The sequence below is a fragment of the Diceros bicornis genome, chromosome 8 (assembly GCF_020826845.1).
Source record: "Diceros bicornis minor isolate mBicDic1 chromosome 8, mDicBic1.mat.cur, whole genome shotgun sequence".
In the NCBI taxonomy this organism is placed as follows: domain Eukaryota; kingdom Metazoa; phylum Chordata; class Mammalia; order Perissodactyla; family Rhinocerotidae; genus Diceros; species Diceros bicornis.
Genome location: NC_080747.1, coordinates 31,256,292 through 31,269,616, shown reverse-complemented (window position 1 = coordinate 31,269,616; position 13,325 = coordinate 31,256,292). Strand labels below are relative to the sequence as shown.

The 13,325-nt window shown below is 42.1% G+C and overlaps 1 protein-coding gene across 6 annotated transcripts in view; it reads right to left on the bottom strand.

Annotated features, from left to right (window-relative positions):
* TBC1D1 (TBC1 domain family member 1) overlaps nt 1–13,325 on the bottom strand; it is a 221,123-nt gene that overhangs the window by 117,511 nt on the left and 90,287 nt on the right. For all 6 annotated transcript variants that reach the window (XM_058546873.1, XM_058546871.1, XM_058546872.1 and 3 more), the window contains one exon: nt 56–574. In XM_058546873.1, coding sequence (XP_058402856.1) covers nt 56–574 — 519 coding nt within the window. The remainder of the gene's footprint in view (nt 1–55; nt 575–13,325) is intronic.

The following is a 13,325-nucleotide window of genomic DNA, read 5'->3' as shown; positions in this document are numbered from 1 at the left end:
TGAACATGTATCTCAGACTGGGGATGAGCATGAGGCTTGATAGATAATATTTTACCGTGAAGAGCATAGTTCGATTTTCCTCAATATCTGTTGGCTGCACAATATTGTGTCCACTAATTAGGTGGTTCTCAATGTCGTTTTCCTCAAAAGAGCTGAAAAAACTACTACTTCGAAGGCTTCCATCTTGAAATTCCTTCTTAAAGGCCAAAGAGCGCAGCCCAGGCTGGGAGAAGGATTTGCGCATGGGCCTCCGGCCCTGCTCCCCGTTCCCCACCGGCTGGAGCACAGATCGGAATTTATCCGTGAAGGAAAATCCTCCCTCAGGATTTGTGGTTTTGGAATTCTGAGACCCCAAGTCAAATTCGGCTTTCCTGCTGCAGCTGACGTGATTGAACTTCTCGATGCACTCGTCGATCAGCGCTGGCGGGGCCTTCTTGTGAGCCACCGTCACCCGGCCACAGAAGAGCACCTCAAACTTCTTGGCAAAGGAGTCGTCAAACTCTGATGGGCAATGGAACTCCTCCTGGCGGGCAATCTTCCCGGCCTGTCGGATGGAGCTGATGATCTCAGGCACCTGCCGAGAAAGCAAAGAGTGTTACATGGAACAGGCAGTATTTGGTCCTCCCACGCTTGCACATGCAGGGCATGAACACACAAGGAGCCGACACCATGCTCTCTCCATCTGCTGCCCCGCCTGTTCCATCACATGGTACTAAAGGAGAATCCCACGGGTAATCTGAGACCGGGAATGCCTTCCCATGACAGGGAAACGCACAACTTGCACAGAAAACAGAAGGGGAATAATACTTATTAAGCACCTCTTCCATGCCAGGGGCTATGCTGGATGATTCACAGGCCCACAACACCCCACAAGGTTAAGTAACTAGCCCATGGACACACAGCCCAACGTGGCAAGCCGTGGATTCAAACCAAGGCTGGTTCCACTCCAAAGCCAAAGGTCCTCTCTGGAGAAGCTGTCGCCTCCCACAGAGGTGTGTCTCCAATGTGGCTCACAAAAACATCATGCAGTTATTTAGATTTCATGGCAGTGTATCTTGGAAAGTCTTCAACAATAAATGGCTGGGATGAGGACGACATGTAAAGACTGAAATTATCTTACACAACATTTTTTTTTTTTTTTTTTTTTTTTTTTTGTGAGGAGATCAGCCCTGAGCTAACATCCGCCAATCCTCCTCTTTTTTTGCTGAGGAAGACGGCCCTGGGCTAACATCTGTGCCTATCTTCCTCCACTTTATATGGGACGCCGCCACAGCATGGCTTACCAAGCAGTGCGTCGGTGCGCGCCCGGGATCCGAACCAGCGAACCCCGGGCCGCCGCAGCGGAGCGCGCGCACTTAACCGCTTGCGCCACCGGGCCGGCCCCTTACACAACATTTTTCAAATCATAATATCATTATTTTCTTCAATGACAACTGACAATTCATTACTCAGTCCTGTATTTCCTAATAGTTGAATAGGATTGACTACAGAGCTAGGAGGTCTTAATCAAGGAGTAAGCAACCCAGGACAGTATTATTTTCACAGCAACACACTGGGGCCTCTTCCCACCGAGACTCCAAAGCCTTTGAGTTCAATGTAAAGTTATGATCGAAAGAATGAACAAAAGGGTCTCGTGTGCTACCGTCGTCCCTTCTGCTGTCCCATCTCTTCATTAGCTTCTGACAAGACCCTTCAAAGCAGCAGCAGACACAAAGACAAATCTGCGAAAGCAGAGAAGGAGCATCTGTGCATCATCCGGATGAGGAACAGCCCCAACACCAAAACAAGACAGGCATGAATTCAACCTTCCTAAGGAAGGGCCTACCTTTTCTTATGACCTAACACCCAAAGCAATTTTTTCCTTTTTTCCATGTAAGAGAATTCAATTTAAGGCCCAATGTCTTTTTAAAAATATTATAGAGAGGAAAAAAGAACCCTTTTCAATTCAAGTCAAAGATCAACATATACAGTAATGGGAGGTGGTTTTAGTAGATTTAACATGCTTATATTCTGTTCATGACATAATCCTCAAAGACCCACAGATTTTTCTCTCTGTGATTTCATATCAAGCACATCTTAAAGACAACTTCTCTACCATAAAGATTATGATATATCCTTTCAAGGTATTTTATCATATAAAGAGTCAAAATATTTTTAGGGATATTGTATACTTAAAAAATTGATTCCTAAAACATCAGATCTAAACGATACTAAATAAGCCAAAATTTCAATATACGTCAAGTATCTATTTGCACTGAGTATTCCTTGTGCTGTAGCTCACTCCTCTACTGCCAAATAATCATACCTCATGTGGAAGCCTAAAAATTGTTCACCAATATCAAAGAAGAAAGGACAGAGAGAAGAAAGAGGTGGGAAGCCTAGGTTTCATTCACACCTTTGCCAGTGAGTCACAAGACCTTGGCAAAAAGAGCCTCAGTTTCTCCCTCTGGAAAAAAAAAAAAAAAGCTTATAAGATTTTTCAGGTAAAAGTTATTTCTCTGAGGTAAAGAATAATGATATTTTTCAAAGAAAAATAACCAATTTATGCAAGTAAGGAACACTGCCAATTTTCTGAGCAAGTGTCTGAAATTATTTTTATCAGGAGTCACGTGAATCTTCTCAATTATTAACCCCACTCTGAACAGAAAATTCAAAGCTTACGGTCTTTGGAGACTTGTTAAAACAGCTGACATTTCTATATGCTGGGTCTTCCGCTGCCCCTAAAGTGAGTAATGGTGTCTTTCATTACATATCCAAGGGAGAGAAAACACATGAAGCCCCCTGATTTATAGTGACTCAGTAGTATAGGGCACAAACACGAGCAAGACACAAAGCAGAGAACCTGACTGTTTCCTCACTTCACGGGGATAAGAAGAGGCTAAAAGTACATCAGACCTTGGCCAGAGCTGAAGCTGTGGTAGTTTTTCCAATCACTCATCTCGCTCATACTTTTTTAGTCAAAGACCAGCACCTCCTCTCCTTGCTCAGGTGAGCTGTAATAGGGGAATAAAGGAGATAACTGGGGTTAAAAAAAAATTCACTGGGATCCTGACCAGAAGAACGTAACAATTTCAGAATATTTGAAGGCATATCGTCAAACAGTTTCAACAATAAATTGTAAACAGTTAAAAATATAATGTTGTTTAAACATATTACTATAAGTCAAATATACTAAGAGACTCTTTCAATCAAAAGTGGGCTCCACCTGTGTGTAAGTTTGTAAAACTGGACTGAGAGTTTAGTTCCCTTTACCAGAACAGACCTGGGGCACTGTTTTTCGAAAAATGAAGGCATAATGTCCACGTGTGATGAAATCCTGAACTCTCCATTCTTTCTAACTGTCCTGGACTCATCTACACTGTTACTTGTTACATGAGGGAACTGAGTCATTTACATCATTTTATTTCCACACTTTCTTCTAGGTATGATGAGATGCCAGGAGGCAGGGATTGAGAAGTGTGAGATGATACGAGGAAGGGAGTGGGGCCCGAGGGAGGTATAGTTGGAATCCTCTACAGTAATGGAGGTGGGTCTGCCGGGAGCCTGAACTAAGAACCAAGCACTGAAGACGGAGAGAAAGGTTGAGTAAAAGATTCTGGAAGACAGAATCTACAAGACTTGGCGATTACCTAGATGGGGAATTGAGGGCATGAAGACTGCTGTGACTTGCAGAGCTCTGGCTCAGGCCTCTCAAGCAGGGAATACAGAAGAAGCTGGTTTGGGGAGATATTACAATGAGTTCTGCTTTTGTACATCTTAAGTAAGACCAGGAGGACTTGAACGTAAAGGCTGGACAAACAGGCCTGGAGTCCCCGACAGGAGACCTAGATTGAGACATCAACAACTCATATACAGGAGGTGGCTGACGCCTTGGGAACAGAAAGAGGGAAAGTAAAAGAAGGGGACAAAGATGGGACCTTAGGATACACCAACATTTCAGGTATAAAGAAACAGAGGAATTGCAGGCAGAGAAGTAGGAAGGCAGGCAGGCAAGGATGATGTTTGAGATGCCCAAGGAAGCAAGCATTCCCTTTAAAGAAGGGGAGAGAAGGTGACTGAGAACAAACTTTGGGCTGAGACAGGTCTGCTGGAGTTGGCAGCTTATAGAGATATATAAAAATAAATAAAGCGGATAACGCCAATACGAATCCCTCAAAATAAGCAAACAACTGAAAAATGTCTCAAGGTGAAATCTTAGTCTATAAGAACATACACTTCAAGTTACAATATTTACTGCAAATTCACAGACCCTTTTAGGGCAAATATGCTGAGCCCAGTGGAGTTTATTCCCACTGATATGATCTGGGTACTTCTAACAAAAATCTTTTTTTAGTTTAGTCACAGCAACATCTACATCATTTCTGGTTGCAGATAAACAGATAAAATAAATCAAAACTACAACAAAAACAAGAATCTGAAAAGTATTTTCCTGGGATAAATTCAATACGGGTCCTTTTACAATGGAAATCACAACAAAAATGTTAATTAAAATGAATCACCAATAATGAAGAAACAGGCCCTGTTTAGACATATAAAAATTTACTGAACTGCTCTTCTGTCGACCTATTTGAGTTTATACTAAAGCTTGATTTTAAAGTAAATCCGCACTTATATCACAACCAAATCGAGTTTCTTTTGAATTCACATACTAACAAATGCACAATATAGTATGCAGTTTCTGCAGCAGGCTTAAGCGAATATTGTTTTATAAGCAGCTGGAAAATGATACTCTATGACAATTAGAAACATTCACTTCTAAATAAAGTCATTATTTAAACATTTGGGTCAACGTTCTTTGCAAGGATTTCAAGATTTTAAAGGATTATAAAGACACTGCAAGTGTAATTTTATTCACAAGGGCTTAGGAAAGAGCTCCTGAAACAATGTTTAGAATGAAAAGTCATTTTACTCTGCATTCATACTTTTGTTTTTCTGTCAACTAGTAACAAATAAATATTAAATCTAAAGAAGCTCCTATTTGTATTTAAAATTCTAGCATTTTTTTCCTGTTAGTTAACATTAAAAACATTCCAAAACTGCAAAAACACGGCAGGCCACATGTGCTTTGTCCCTTGGATGAAATATTCTCTCACTGCAAGCAGTTAAAACAAGCACTTCAAACAGAAAATTATTATTCAGCATAATTATTTTCCAGAAGGAAAAGACTTGTGTTTTCTTTTTGTTGATAATAAGCGGTTATTCATATTTGTTGGTCACAAGGTAAATAGGGGAAGAAAACTAAACCAAGTATTTCCTCACTCTATCTTACATGCCTTGAATTTCACACAAAACACTTAACTATCTTCTCATTAGCGCTCACCACTTAAATTATTCAAAGAGAATAAAACACTTGTCTGACACTCTCTAGATAACACACGTGAGCATTCATATTATCCAACAGTTCAGCCTGTTGAGACTAGATTCAACATAAAGATGTGGATACACCTCATACAATGAATAAGACATGACTCCTCCTGACCTTAGGAAACTCACTGTCTAGGAAGGAAGAGACGCTCTAAACATGTGACTTCCAACATGACGTGACAGATGCTAGAACACGAACAGGAGCAAAGCGACTGACTGCGTGCTAGAGAAGGCTGGTCCTAAGCAGAGGTCTGTCTCGCCCACTTATCGTGACTCCTCAGGTGACTAACGCTCAACTCCTGCTTTGCACTTACAATTAGCAGAAAGGTCAAATTAATGTGTTACATCTTCCCAAAAGAGAGATCAGATGTGCTCATTAGTAGCTGGGCGAGAAAGCATCTGGCACATAAGAGATGCTAATGACTGCCGGCCCCTAACACAGGGCCACATACCCTCACATTCATTCCTATCTTTCTATCCTTTGGGTCTTGATCTCTCATCTTATGTAAAATAGAAGTAGTAGTATTCAGCTTCCCTCCTTCTGAAACGGCAAGCTGAATAAACGCTCAGTAGCTTTTAAACCCATGGAAAGAGTCTAGGCAAACACAAAACCCAGTGTCATACACTAAAATAATCGTCTGAAAGGTTCACTATAACCTTCTGACTAAACCAACACCTTGCTACAAACATTTAAGACAACGAGAGTAAAATCTAACATAAGAAGTGGTTTAACTGCTGCAGGAGCTAATATAAGAGGGTGGAAGAAGATATCACTGTAAGATTATTAAATTATTTTGTAAGTTTTCTAAAACAATTTTTAAAAGTCAAAACATTTTGATTGGTCAGCATAAATACTGACAGAAACCACGGAATAAATCAGTGAATGTTCAACCTAAGTCCTCAATGTCCAATCCTCTTCATTGAATGCAGTGATTCCCAACACAAATGTGGCTGCATGTTAGAAATGCCATTATTTTTAAAAACTAATGTCTAGCCCCACCCTAGTCTAGATGAAGTGGGACCCCGGCAGCTGCAGTTTCCAGAAGCACCCGGGCAGTTCTAATGCGCAGAATCCCGGATTTATCAACTGTCCTCTTCATCCGCCCAGTAAGGAATGCCACCTTCTCGCCCTGTTCCCCACATCATCATACCCCAAAACTATTTGATTATTAAGGCCCTAGGCAAGCTGGGAACAGCAATAAAGGAGCCCAACTACACAGATCCAGACCAGACAGCGGAGATGAACAAACCAGTGAAGACAAAAAGACAGAATCGCCACACAGATATTGACAAGCTGTTTATACCATATAAGGGCAAACCTGATTTGCAAATAAATTCACTGCATTTTAGAGGTCTCAGCTAACTAAATACATTAAGAGCAAATGCCTTATAAGAAATGCTACTCTATAATTTTGATCAAACTTCAAAATAATCTCTCAAAGATTAAGAAACACTCACAGATATAATACACTAGCAATTAATCATAGCAATCACCCAACATTAGTTATGTATGTTACATAATTTTGAAAAGGGACACGGGGGTCCCTTTTCTACAAGCCAGAGAACTAAAAACATGTAAACATGCTAGGAGAAACCATTAAACAAAGCACTGGCTCCTTCTCCAGGACACATACCATAATCAGCTTTTACAAATGAAATTTTGTCACTGAGGGAGAGAGCTTCAATAAAGGAATATTTGGTCAAATAGTGTATATTTATAAACAAAACAGTAAAATCAGCTAGAGCACTGGGCACCAATATTGTTTTGCTTCTACCTAAAATCATGCAGGATCAAACATATTCAACTTATTAAAATTGACTTTTAAGCTTACAAGTGCCCATGTGTTGTTTTTTCACATCCAAATCAATAATCTTAGACAAAACGCTTAAAGGAGGATATGGACCTTCTATTAGGTGATAGACATTCGAGTTTTTTTCACCTGTTCTCCTTTATGCCTCAAAACAAAAGTCCTTGAGAATCTCAGAGCAGTTAAAGCCCTAGTGCAGGAGCCAGCAATTCCATTCCAGCAGAGACATGTCCTGGCTCACCACCAGACGCCTACAAGGACAGTCACAGCATTTCTGACAGTCAAAAACTAGAAACAACCAACTGTCCATCAACAGAGCTGAAAAACATGTGGTATATTCACGTAATTGAAAACATGTAGAATGAGAATCAACAAGCTATTCTATACGCAACAACATGGGTAAATACTCCTAAACATCATGTTGAGTGAAAATAACAGGTATAAAAGAATCACATGGTATAATTCCACTTTTGCAAAATTTCAAAAAGAGGCAAAACTAAACTATGATGTTATCAGGATAGTAATTATCTCTGGAGAAGGACTGACTAGGAGGGGGCCTGTGGGGGCTTCTGGACTGTTCTATTTCTTGATCTGGGTGCTGGCTATACACAAGATTATTCAAACTGTGACGTCACTGAGTATATGATTTATGTATAACTCTGTTACACTTTAATGAAAATTTTACAAAAAAATATTTTCACAGGCATGATATAATTTGATTGAGAAAGGGGGAAAATACTAGCCCAAAGTGACCCAGCTAGTAAGCAGAAGAGCCAGGACAGCATCTGCCTGATGCTAAGACATCCTCTTCCTACCACAACAAGACTTCACTCTCAACTCAAAAAGACTCTCCAGTCCCTGTGGTCCACATGTTTTTTGCCGTGGTTTGAGAGTTTTTTGTTTTCCTGGAACCATCTCTCCTTCTTCTAATAATAAATAGTACCTCGCCCCACTCCCATTCGGTTAGGTGGGACACACAGGGCCAGCCCCAGTTCATAAGGGGACTTATAACTGCAAAGTGTCTAACTGCCTCACACATAGGCCTAAATATGCCACTCAAAGATGATCCTCCTGGGGCCAGCCCGGTGGCGCAAGCGGTTAAGTGCGCACCCTCCGCTGCGGCGGCCCGGGGTTCGCCGGTTCAGATCCCGGGCGCGCACTGACGCACCGCTTGTCAGGCCATGCTGTGGCGGCGTCCCATATAAAGTGGAGGAAGATGGGCATGGATGTTAGCCCAGGGCAGTCTTCCTCAGCAAAAAGAGGAGGATTGGCAGATGTTAGCTCAGGACTGATCTTCCTCACAAAAAAACAAAAAAAAAAAAGATGATTTTCCTTCTCTCAAAAGGTAATTTTTCTCCCCTTGCACCAGGGCCCACGTCTGCAGTCGGACTGGTACCAGTCCTCAGTGACTGCGGCTGCTGGAGTATCATGTGGCCCTGCCCCCTCTCTGGGATTCACATCCCTCCTCTGCTTACCTGTAAATGAAAACCACAGCAAAGGAATTTTCTGGGTTTCAGCCAGACCTCCAAGGGCAGGTCTTATTTCTTAGGTAAAAGAAAAGGCTTTCCTCCCCCAGAGGAACTGAATGGGAAAGAAGGGCTCCCTGTGCCAAGTGTAGGGCTTTGAGCCACAGCAACAAGAAACAGAGTTGTCCCCACGGAGCCTGCGCTCGTGTCTCAGAACCCAGGCAACTCAGCAAGGCTGGGGACAGCACCACACACTCCAGACAAACGCAGGCAGCGGCACACTCACTCCCTAAGCCACACGGTCTAGTCCTTAATCAAATCGGAACCTTACTCCTCAGTAAACTGCAACACCCTAGACTCATGTATAACTGCCCCAGACAGGCCCTTACTGTCTGGGGTAGTTATACAAGTCTCACTCCGTGTACTTAAAACACACTGAAGGGAATCAGTTGATCAGAATCAGGGCAACTAATGGAAAACGTAGGCTTTGCTCTCGAATTCTTCCTCTCGCTCTCCCATAAAGCATACGTTTTTCCCTCTGGGTCACCTCCTTCCTACGCACACTCTACTCCTCAGGTCCCTGGGGCCTCCACTCCCAGTCAGCACCAGCCAGGTGCCTCTAGGCCAACTTGGCTGCTGTCTCTGGGCTGAACTGAAAGGTCAATTATTTTATGACCAAGACTTTGCAACAGGTTGCTACTGAGCAGAAAGAACAGAAGAGGACTGCCTTGCCCCCTGCCTCTGACTCCCTTCCAGAAGCTGAGGTCAGGGCCCCTCTCCTGGGCCCCAGCAAGGAGCAAGCCGGGCTGCAACCTCTTGCTTTGGTGTGCAAGGGCCAACCTCAAGAACAAAGTACTAATCGTTTCACCACTTCCCAATAATCCAGCTTCCTTTTTAAACACAGCGGCAGAATGTATTCTTTAGTCATCTTGTATTTCCAATAATAAGTTTAATACACATCCATGTAAAAGAAAAATACAGAAACATAAAGTTTCCCATAATCCCAAGCCTAGAAATATCCACAGTTAACAGTTTTGTTTTTCTTACATGTGGTTCTTTGTGTATACTAAATGGTAATTTCTTCTACTAAAAAAAAAAAAATGGAATCAGTGTTCTCCAACTAAGTTTTATCATCATGGGCATATTGCATTGACATGTCAACCCATTATAGAACCATCTCATTCCTTCCTGATAATCACAGCATCAATCTCATTCACTGCAAATACTGTACACAATGGAAATATAAAAAAAAATTTAAACTGTTCAAGATCCAATTCCAATGAACCTTATGCCAGCTGTCACGAACTCTGCTCAATAATAAGCCATTCTGGCATCACAAACTTTGCATAAAGCGCCTAGACCCCTACTTGTATGTAGAGGATGTAAGGTGTTTGTGTGTACGTTGCGGGGAGGGAGGCGAGTAGAAGAAATGATAAGAGTGAACCCAATACTGCTTATTAGACCAGAGAGAAACATGCCATCCAGAGGGAGCAGAAACTGAAATGGAATAACCTTCAAAGAGACAGAGAGGAACATTCGCTGCTGCTGGCCACAACTATTAGGAGAAAGCCAGCCCTAACTCTTGCCCCAGCTGAAGCCATGAATCCACTGCACTGACAGATCCTACAAGGGAATCTGTGACCAAAATGCTGCAACAAGCTCCAAACCCTGTAGCTTCATGTGCAAGTCTGGGCAAGCAAGTCACCCAACTTCTTAGAACCTCAGCATCCTCTTCTATCAAAACGGGATATTATAACAACCTACTCTGGAGGTTGTTTTGACAATAAAATTAAACAATGAATGTCAAAGTTGTTAGTATAGAGCCTAGCACATATTGGCTCCCAATAAATGCTAGCTGTTGACTTCATGTTTGCAAAGTAAGAAAAGGTCAACTCTCAAAGTAACAGCACCTAAAGGCAAGGAGCTTGCTATTATTCCAACTGCCTGTCAGTACAGAACTGGCAATAAATGACAAAAATGTATTCTCTATCAGCCAGCAGCAGATAATGGCAATCACATTTTAAAAATCTGACCTCACTCCCAAACATCCTGCAGGCAAGAGAACTCTCCCCCACCTCACCCCACCCCCAACCTTCCAGCAATCCCAAATATCTAAGAGTAGGAAAGCGCTGATTCAAGTGGAGCTGAGGAAGCAGAACATCCCCTTCTCCTTCCTTCCACCAGCACTGAAGTATCACAAGCACCCATAGGAACATAGGGTGAAAACCACTCCCTGGCAAACTTTGCGGGTCTGTGAGTGGCAGGCAGTTTTGTGGCACATTCAGGACAGCCTTACAAACTTCAGAGCATAAAACGCCTACACGCTTGATGTCAGCTCCTAGAGCACAGAATTACTGTCTACTTTGCTCACTGATGTAGCCCCAAGTGCCTAGGACACGCCCGCTGCACTGCAAGTACTCAGTAAATTTGCTCAATGTATGAAGACTGCAATTGAAAATGAAAATTTACTGATTTCAAGGCTTTTAAGTGATGAGAAAGAGTACCTCAAGTAGACCTTAGAAGGGAAAACCACGATAAATCTGTGATATCTCCAACACAACACCTGCACATAGCATGCATGCAACAGATATTTGCAGAAGGAACAAAGGCTGCAAAAATAGTAAACCAGAAACACTAGGACTAAGTCCTTTTGGATTATAAGATTTTTCAAGACAGCTGAAGGCTGACCCTTAAGCGCCTAAGCTATTTTAACCATTTTTGGCTGGGAATCATTTCGTGTATTTTTTCAAAGGCTATAGAGAATACAGTTTAACCCTTTCTTCTTTGTGGTGAGCATATACTACAATGACCACAGGAGCTACTGAGGTTGTGTTAAGCTGTGTGCTGCTCTGGGTTGGGGCACCAGGCCCAACTGTATGGTATCAGTAGGCGTCTTAGGTGAGAGACGGTATCTCAGGTTTTAATTACGTACCTCACATTCCTCCCAGTTCTCCCTAGGCAAATGTTGGCAGGCTCTCTCTCAAACGTACCCCGGGGACCAAGGCAGAGGTTCCCAAACTTTTTGTGCCACAGACCCTTTGACAGACCCCTATGGGACCCTTCTCAGAATTAGGTTTTTAAATGCACAAAATAGAACACAAGGCAATACAAAAGAACTTAATTATACTAAAAGGAAATTATCCAAATAATTATGATACAGTATTATGTGCTTGTTACTAAATTTAACAAGACCTAGGGGCAGGTCAAATAACTACTGTAATTCAAAGTAATAATGAGCATACACAGTATTTTTGAGAAATGTGTAACAACTGTAATGCAATATGAAAATAACTGATTTTACTGATGTTACCATCACAGGAGCTGCTAATGCTACTGGGTTTGATGACAACATTCATAATTGAAGGAGATGTTCAATTTCAGTTAGAAGTTAGTAAAAATTAAGACGTAATATTTTCCCCATCCAAGTTCATAGACCCCCCTGACTTCCATCCTCAGATCCCAGGCTAAGGCTCCTTGGATCAAAGGAAGCCCAGGGGGTGGGGGGACCAGCTACAACTAACTCAAAGATATGATCACCACCACCACCACCAGTCATCTCTCTTAGAATCACGGTGTGTAGATATGGGAAATATGAATAATGCAACAAAGCTATCCCACCATTCCAGTGCAAACATAAATCCAAATGAAAATGGGAAAGCTGCGCCAAAAACTATAGCCATCAAAGTCTACAAAGAGAGGGGCCGGCCCCGTGGCTTAGCGGTTAAGTGCGCGCACTCCGATGCTGGCGGCCCGGGTTCGGATCCCGGGCGTGCACCGACGCACTGCTTCTCCGGCCATGCTGAGGCCGCGTCCCACACACAGCAACTAGAAGCATGTGCAGCTATGATATACAACTATCTACTGGGGCTTTGGGGGGGAAAAAATAAATAAATCTTTGAAAAAAAAAAAGTCTACAAAGAGAAATCAAAATGGCACGATGCAGTCAATAAGGAAAGCAAATTCCAACTGGGTAAAACTCAAGTGTTCATTAGATAGAGTTATGGAATTAATTTCTACATAAAGTAAATTCATCATCAATATAAAACCATTACAACTCTTTTCAAATGTTACAAATACTCAATTTAAGTCCGACGTGATTTACTGCTTAGCTAGTGCTTGAATGTGACGATTTAGTCTAATATGGAAACAGACAGAAAATTATTTTCAACTATCAACTTATTATTCCTGCCAATAGGAGAACAGGAAAAATATGACAAAATAAATACCTTTGAATCCTCATTTCAAGACACTGTTATTTGGATTGCAGCTCACATTTGACAATTGCAGGCAAGCCGGGGAGCCTTTACTCTAGAATGTTCTTTCATTGACTCTCCACTAGCATCTGCTGATTCTTCCAGATTCAGTTCAAGCATCTCCTTGGTTCCACTGCCCCACAGGGCTGGTCTCCCTGGGTTCCCCTGCCCCTGGCCCTCTGTTGTAGCACAGGTCACAGCATGAGTCTATCTCCCACTCCACACTTTGGGTTGGGGGCGGGGTACTGTTTGATCCATTTCTGTGGACCCTGCAGGCTTGTGGCAGTGTTTACTAAACACACACACTTTAATCTGAGAGGCAAATAAAGGGCCGTTTTCTGTTTCTCTACCTTAAAGTGTAAAGTGGATAATGTAATACTAATTCGCCTCAATTTAAATATATTTACTTGAAAATTCACCAAAGTCCTATAGGT